The sequence below is a fragment of the Aptenodytes forsteri genome, unplaced genomic scaffold (genome assembly GCF_000699145.1).
Source record: "Aptenodytes forsteri isolate BGI_AS27 unplaced genomic scaffold, ASM69914v1 Scaffold55, whole genome shotgun sequence".
In the NCBI taxonomy this organism is placed as follows: domain Eukaryota; kingdom Metazoa; phylum Chordata; class Aves; order Sphenisciformes; family Spheniscidae; genus Aptenodytes; species Aptenodytes forsteri.
In genome coordinates, this window is record NW_008796063.1 from 11,327,922 (window position 1) to 11,335,981 (window position 8,060).

The window sequence follows — 8,060 nt, forward strand, 5'->3', positions numbered from 1 at the left end:
GGCTGCGGGGGGGGGGCTTTTTGTGCCTGGGACTTCCCGTGAGAACGGTGGCGTGGTGCGGTCTGCCTCGCTGCTGGGGAAAGGGTGTTGCAATCGTGTGAAGGTGGGAAAGCCGAAGGTGTTTCGGTACGGGCAGGGCACCGCTGCGTTATGCAACCTGTGATGGAAAGGAATGGGGAGACCCGGCCTTTGTTTCCGGCTCTGCTATGGGTTTTCTTGGCCACTTTGGGTGAGCTGCTCCTGCTTATGCAGCCCAGAGTGTATAAGGATGCCTTAAAATCTACTGATAAAGCTCTGCAGATGTTCAGCAGTTTGGCTGGCTGAAGTGAGATAGGGCTTGTAGGGAAATAATGGCTGTTATTAGACCACGGCTGTGACTGGGGGTGGCGGGGAGCGAGCTGTTTCTCAGCTCTGTAACAGAAGCTGCACGCTTCAGGCCGTGTCATTTTCTGCTTATAAAACTGAAACTTGTGTTTGTTAAGCAGTTTAGTCCAAAAAACAAGCAGTGAGATTTGAGCTGCCCCCGTCCTGTCGGAGACACGGAGCCTGGCAGGGGCACAGTGCTGAATGTGCCCCTTTGCCTAATGGCTTGCGGGGCTCTGCGGGGTTTAGAGCTTTAGTAACTTAAAACATATGGCTGGTCCCAGCTGCCAGCGCTGTATGGGGGCAGAGCAGGGATGTGCCTCGCGTAGCTCACGGACCCGGCAGGGGTTGTGGGTTCGTGGGCAGGCGTGGATGTTGATGTGCTCAAGGTGAGGCAAAACAGCAAAGAGCCTTCCAGGGTGTCACGGCAAGCCCAGGTGGCTCTAGTGAAGCCTTGTGGACTCCTCTCTGTGGGCTTGGTGGCTTTTCGTGGCTAATTGAGCCTGTTTTGATGATCTGAGCCAGCTGTGTAAAAGTTAATGTTTGTCTTGAATGTGATTTCAAAACCCTTGAAGGAGGATCCATGTCTTTGATCTGGCTGGGGAGAAAGGAGGGCCCGCGTTCCTGTAAGGAGCTGCGTCGTATTGGAAGTCATCAGAACTCCCTGCTGAAACTGGGATGCTGGGGATGGGTGATAGCAGAGCTGGGACAGCCAGCTGTGTCTTTGAAACGTGTGGGGGTTTTCTGGTAGGTCAAGTGAAATGGGAGAAATTTTCCTGTCTTCCATTTTCTGCTGGCGGAGGCAGGATTCAGCCCTGGCACTCGCTCCCTGCTGCAGAGCCGTGAATGGGACAGTGTCCCACCCGGGGTGTCGTGGGGCTCACAGCTGTGCTGCGTTCCTGCTGTGGTGGCATTAGTGTGTGTGAGTGTGGAAGTGGTGTGAGCAGGAGCAGCCCTGCCCCAGGACACCCTCTGGGATCGCCCTTCCTATTGCCTCAAAACAGCAAAGAACCTCTTTCCACCCTGCAGCAAAATACCCAGCACTGATGGGCCGTGGGAAGGGCAATGCCATGGCGGGTCAGACGCTGGCTCCTGCCGGTGGGTTAGAGCAGCCGGTTCGCCGTGGCCTCTCCTTGCGCTGCTGAGGTCCCCAACCTTGAATAAGTAACACTTCTCCATGTGCATCTGAAGCTGCAGTGGGACGGAGCCTGCAGCAAACAAGGCCTTGCTGTTTGGGTGTAACTGTGTTTCGAGCTGAAGCTGGCGGCATTTGTGTCTTTGTTCTCCGTTTTTTTCCTGGCCTTACCCGAGGAGAGAAGGCAGAACGTGTTCTCAGGGCGTTTTCATGTCTTGGATGCAAAATTGCATCCTGGCTCCTCGGTTCCTCGCCCGGGTGGGCAGTGGGTGTGTGGGGCAGAGCAGTGGGCTCCTGCCCTCACGCTGTGCCCGAAGCATGTGGGGGGTAGGAGCTGGGTGCTGCCTCTCCTGGGATCAGCTGGTGGGTGGCTTGTCCCGGAGCCCTGCGGCCATGGGGGCCGAGCTCCGGCTGGCCAGCCTCCGCCTGGCTTGGGTCCACTGTATGGCACCAAAAAATGGTGTTTCTGGGGGTCGTGACGGAGGGTAATGGTCTTCCTGGAGATGTGTGGTTTTCAGATGGCTCCTCGGTTCCTCGCCCGGGTGGGCAGTGGGTGTGTGGGGCAGAGCAGTGGGCTCCTGCCCTCACGCTGTGCCCGAAGCATGTGGGGGGTAGGAGCTGGGTGCTGCCTCTCCTGGGATCAGCTGGTGGGTGGCTTGTCCCGGAGCCCTGCGGCCATGGGGGCCGAGCTCCGGCTGGCCAGCCTCCGCCTGGCTTGGGTCCACTGTATGGCACCAAAAAATGGTGTTTCTGGGGGTTGTGACGGAGGGTAATGGTCTTCCTGGAGATGTGTGGTTTTCAGATAAGACCCATTCTTCCTTGTCTGGTGTCTCCGCACCAGTGTGGCATGCACAAAGGTGATCAGACTGCGCTGTTAAAAGGCGGTGCAGGAAAGCCTCCAGGTCCTTTTGCTGAGGCTGGCAGTGCAGCCCATGGGCAGAAGCATCTCTTTCGGAGCAGGAGGGATGAACTGAGCTGTTCCCAGTGGCACCATGAGCATCCTTCCTGGGCAGCTGGTGTTTGGCAAGGGTGGAAGGGCCCGGGCTGGCTCTGCTGGGCTGGTGCTGGTGTAGCTGGGGGTGAAAGTCTGTTTGGGTGGAGCTGCGGAAATCATGCGGCTGGGACCGGTGCTGAGAAGGTCCTGACGTGCCAGATGCGCAGGAGAGGCTGTGTCGTCTTCAGAAAAGCTGCGGACTCGAGGCTGTGACCATGGCTCGGAAACGGGTAGGGTGCTGGGCTCTGCCCGCCTTGGGCAGGACCTCACTGTGTGTCCGGCTGCTGCTTTGCCTTCCACCTAGCTGCTCTGTCCCCAGAATGATGTGCTGCCTGGGGAGTTTGTCACAGAGAGCCCCTTCTGCTTGTCCCCGCTAATGGGGAGAGGGCAAGGAGCTGCTCTGTGCCCGCTCTTCATCCTTGCCTGGCTCAGCCCCTGGCACTCATGGGGCTGGGGAGATGCTTGCTGCGTCGCTGTTGGGGAGCTTGGCAACAGGCAGGGCCCCGGCATCGCTCCCCGCTGGCTGGGGGGGGCAGCTTGCCCGTTCTGCCCTGCCGGGGCTGTGCAGCACTGTGGCAGGTCAGGGTGCTTCTGTGGTCCCTCTGTGTTTTGTTGTGGTCTGCAGGATCCTGCTCCCTGCCAATGATTGGGTGCTCCAGGCATTAGGGCAGCACAGTTAAACTGTGGGGACTGGGGGATGCTGCGTGGGACCCAGCATGTTTCTGCTGCACGCTGCCTGCAGGTGTTGCCCATCTGCATCTCCTGCCACTGCATGTTAGCTGCCTGCTCCCAGGTCCCCTCTGGGAGAAGTGGCCTTGCACAGGCACTGCCTTGCCAGTATCGGCAGCACCGTCTGATGTTGCGTGTAAATAGATCTGAAAGGGAGCAGACGGATTTTCAGGGGCTTGATGGAATAGCACCCTTCAGGCTGGCTACAGATGGGAGCCCTGGGCACGCTGCTGCCCAGTGCGGCGTGTGGAGACGGAGGCTGCAGCCTGCAGCAGATCAGTTGGTTCAGGACAAGCAGCCTTGTCTGCAGTCTATAAATTTCTTGTTGGTTGTTTTTTTCACTTGCAGATACCGGCTCTGTTGACCTTGAATGGAGCTTGCAGGGGAGTAAATAAATGCTAGCTAATTGCGCATTAGACTCGTTTGTCGCTTATAACCTTGGCGGTTGCAGTGTGTCTGGCCAGTGTGACCTAGATCAGAGCAGGAGCCCTGTAAGAAAGCCCAGCGCTGCTTTGGGGGGTTCCTGGCATGCCCGGGGGGGTCAGGGGTCTGTGGTCTTCAGGGTCACCCCACGGCTGGGGATGGCTGCTGAGCAGCATTGCCAGCGATACCACTGCTCCTCCTCCTCAGGATGAAGGCCTGTGCAGGGAGGAGATGGCCCAGCCCTCTGCAGCTGCTGGCAGAGAGTCTGGAGGTGGTTTCCCTTTGCCTGGCTGCTTGTGCATGTCCCGGATCTGCCCCGTTTCCATCACAGCCCACCCTGGAGTGATTTACCCCCCTGCCTGGCCATGGCCGGGATCGGCTCCTCCCGGCTCTCCCCGCCGCGCCGACACTGCGAGCTCCTTTCAGAGTCTCTGCCAGTCACCGATCCCCGCGAAGGAGCCGGGCAGCGGCAGGACAATGGTCCCCATTCAGCGCTGTCTGGAGCTGGATCCCAGCAGGGATGGGCCCGTCTCCCCCTCCCAGCACTGGGTTCCCTTATCTCTGCTGGCCCCTAGCACGGACTGGGGATGAATGTGCAGATCGGGTTGTTCCTTTCATAAATCCACCTGGGGTGGGGGGTAGCTGGTACACCGGTGCAGTGGCGAGCACCCAGCAAAGGCAGCCCAGCCACCGAATGCTTGCATGGGTGCTCGGTGCCTCCCTGTGCACCCCGGCTCTGCACCCTGCCCTGGTCATGGTGGGAGGAAGAAGCCCCAGATAAAGGAAATGAGGGTGTGCAGGACTGTTTGCTTGGTGGCACAGACTGTGTTGTCCCTCTAAGGGGCAAAACCAGGCAGCAGGGTTTCTGATGCTCGGGGGTCAATGAAGCAGCCTCTGAAAGCTCCTGTCTGAGCAGAGCGGGTGATCCTGGGTGGTCTGTGCAGCTACCCTGGGCAGAGCTGTCATGTGGGTTGCGGGACATGGAGTAGAAAGAGCCATCACCATCCTCACCCGGGGCTGCAGGCAACAGGCACTCCATCCTGGGGGTCCCCCAAAGCCGCACTCTGCCCTTCTCCCCCATCACTGATGTCTGGAAGTGACAGCAAACTTGCACCCTGCAGCAAGACCGAAGCTGCAGGAGAGTGTGGGGGAGCTGATGGTCCAGCTCCTGCCACAGCTGGGAGGTCCCTGGGTTTCTGCTCAGTTGTTCTTCTCCTTTCCAGGTTGTGCAGCGCATCAAAGCTGTGGAGACAGAGACGTGCTTGCTCGTGGTGGACAAGGAGACGGACGAGTATCTGTGCAGCCTGCGCCTGACATGCACGGAGGAGATGGTGCACAGCGGGATCCTGCTGAACTCCAGCATCTCGCCCACCAAGTCGGTGGGCAGCGACAATGGGGAGGTCTGGAAGCCGCAGCTGGATCTGAGCGGGGGCAGCCTCCAGCAGCACTCGCACAGCTTCTCCTCGCACGGCAGCAGGAAGGTGAGGGCAGAATCGGGCGGCGCGTGGGGCTGCTCTCTGGGCACAGAGCCGGGGAGCGGGTGCAACCACCCTGGGAGCACCTCCCTCTGCAAGCACGGCTTGCTTCCCATCAGAGAAAAACCTTCTGTACGTGGCTGTTGGCTTTGGGGACCCCGCTGTGTCCCGAAGCAGTGGGCGAGCTGCCCCTTGGCCTCATTTGCTCTTGCTTGAAGCAGCGTTGGCTGCTGGGGGGCTGCGCTGCTCTCTCCCCTCCTGTGCCCCTCGAGGGTCTTGTGAGTCCCAGGAGCTGCTGGGGGCCTGGAACAGAGGGGGCTGGTGGGGGGTCGTCAGCCCTGGGATGGGTGACCCAGCCTGGGTCTCGCTCCCCTACGGGGACAGGCTGCACGGACCAGGGACGTGGCGAAGCTGGAGCTCATGAATGAGCTTCTCTCTCCTCCATTATTTGCAGGAGGGAGGGAACATCTGGGGCGAATGTGTTCTCAGCTTTTTGCTTAAATAGGAAGGAAATTAGCTCTTTTTCAAGTGGCCTGAGTCTGGACTGTGATTCTGTAGTAAGTGCCTTTTATTGGCAAACTCCTTTCCAAAAAGGAAAGAATTTGGGGTGGAAAATGTCCAATTTCCATGGCTGCCTTGCTGCTGGGGCTGGGCTGGCGGAGACGGCGCAGCCTTGCGCTCGGCAGATAGCGGGGTTTGGTCCCAGCGCTGCCCTTGCTCGGGGTGTGAACGTGGCAGGAGCAGTGTGGGTGTCATGTGGCCGAGCAGGTGGTTCTGTCACCTCTCTGCAGCCGTCTGTCCCCCTCCCTTCCATGTCCCCACCCTGCACCCCCCCCATGCCGCTGGGCAGGGAGTGCTGGTGCTCAGCCGCCTCCTCCATTGCGGAGCCGCCATGGGCGCATTCCTCCTCCCCGGGAAGCTTGCAGGGGCTGCAGTGCCTGGTCAGCCTCTGCCCCCTCAAGAGGTGGGGTGGTGGCTGGATACTGGGCCAGAAGTGGCCGTGGGGCTGCCAGGAGGACATAGGTGGGAAAGTCAGGAAAGCTTCGTGTCCTCAGGAGCCCCCACGGAGTAACAGCTGAAGAAATTTCCCCGCGCAGATAAGAGGCAATGCTGGTCTGAGGCAGGAGGCACGTGCCTCTCCAGTGATAAGGAGCGGGTCTTGCCTCTGGTCCTCCCCTCCAGAACTGTTTGGCATCTTGCAGAGGAGGAGCCCCCCTTCCCTGGGGCTGGCAGGGGCAGGGTTGGAGGCAGGATTTTTTTCTTTTTTTTACTTATTGCATGATTTGAAGCTGTTTGAAGGTCCGTGTGATGATGATGGGTGCGTTTCCCCTGGAGGTCGGTGCAGTGGGGGGCTGGTCACCCCGGGACGGCCAGTGGGAGAGGAGCCGTTCCTGAGGCGAGGGGCGGCTGGGCATGGCCGGGGATGGCTTTCCAAGCTGGGGATTTCCTATCCTGTCTGTGTTTCGTTTGCTGGTTGCAATCCAACAGCGTGTGCTGACGGGAAGTCAGGCGAGGGGAACAGGACGGTCCTTTCCGGCCTTTGGGTTTCGGCTCCTCCAAGGAGAGGGTGGGACGGGGAGAGCCAGGCAGGGCTGGGGTGCGAGGGGGGAGAAGAACCCACGCTTCCCCTCAGAGGGGCTGGGGGGGCTTGGCCAGGGGTTTCTCCTGGGTCAGCGTGGCTGGGACATCTGGTGCTCGCTGTGCCGGAGCCGGGGCTGGCATTTGGCGGAGCCTGAGCTGGACAAAGGGAACTGACTCTGGGGGCGATGCCCCACTGTCTGGGGTTGGGGACAGCGGCTGCTGAGCGGGGCAGTGCTGAGCACCTCAGGTGCTTGCAGAGGCTCAGGTCAGTGGCTGGTTTGCTCCCGCCTCTGGGGGCGGCAGCTCTTTGAAGAGCTGGGTGCTGCAGCCTTTCCTGGCCAAGGTCACTTCTCTGTGCTGGGACCGTGAGTGACCCTGGTAGGAGGTCAAGGGTGGCCGGAGCAGCAGGACTTGCATCCTGCTCCTGTGCCTTGCAGTCCTGCTTGCTTCAAGGTGGTAATACCTGCTCCAGGCTCTTGGTCTGGGTGATGTGGCTCTCCTCCTAGGTCCAAAATGGCTGGAGGCCAGGGGAGCGATGGTGCACCCCAGTTCCTGCAATGGTCAGCCCTCCAGCACTGTGTCCCTGCATGGGGCAGCTCTAGCCTGACCCTAACCCTGCAGATCACCGGCACTGGGCCCATGTGGGGGTGCGCAGCTCCCGAGTGCGGGGGCTGTTTGGGAGAGATTTCTGTCCCTGCAGCGGGGCTGTGGCAGCTGAGGTCCAGTTAGAGACTTGCCTTCAGCTGGGTTTGGAGGGGACCAGGCTCTGAGCTGGGTGGCACTGGGAGAAGCTGGGCTTGGGCTGGCAGCTCTTCGGTCTTTTGTGTAGCTTCCCTGGAGGCGTTCAGTGAAGGAGGAGAAAAGGCAGCTCCCTTCCCCCTGCAGACCCCCGGCCCCATCCTGCCCCTGTGGGAATCCGGTGTCGATGCTCCGCGCTGCTCCCAAGGAGCAGCATTTTTTTGAGCAGCATTTGTTTATGTAAAGGCTGCAGTTTTCCTTGATTTGAGGCCAGGTTGTTCAGTGCAGCCTGGAGCAACAAGCAACTGAAACAAAGAGGAGGGAAATCTGGCACCCTGGGGCAGCCATAGCGATGGGCAGCTGGGAGGCGATGCAGCAGGCAAGGTGGGCATGGCCCTGCCAGCCTCCCCCATGCTGCCCCAGTCTTATTTTGCAAGAGGAGTGACACCCCCCCCCCCCCAGCGCCCCCCTGGGGGGGGTGGGGAGGTCAGTGCGCACCCCAGCAGAGACCTTGTGCTCCAGGAACCACGGTAATGCCATGAATAATTCAGCACGTATTTAAAATCAGGCTGCCTGCCCCGAGAGCAGGTCGGCGGGGCTGGCTGCCAGCAGATGCGGCTGT

At 60.1% G+C, this 8,060-nt stretch overlaps 1 protein-coding gene across 1 annotated transcript in view; it reads left to right on the forward strand.

The window, feature by feature from the left end:
* Positions 1 to 2,707: 2,707 nt before the first annotated feature.
* SLC9A3R2 (SLC9A3 regulator 2) overlaps positions 2,708 to 8,060 on the forward strand; it is a 41,393-nt gene continuing 36,040 nt past the window's right edge. Inside the window, exons 1-2 of the mRNA XM_009286609.1 lie at positions 2,708 to 2,722; positions 4,868 to 5,125. Of these exons, the coding sequence (XP_009284884.1) occupies positions 2,708 to 2,722; positions 4,868 to 5,125 (273 nt within the window). The remainder of the gene's footprint in view (positions 2,723 to 4,867; positions 5,126 to 8,060) is intronic.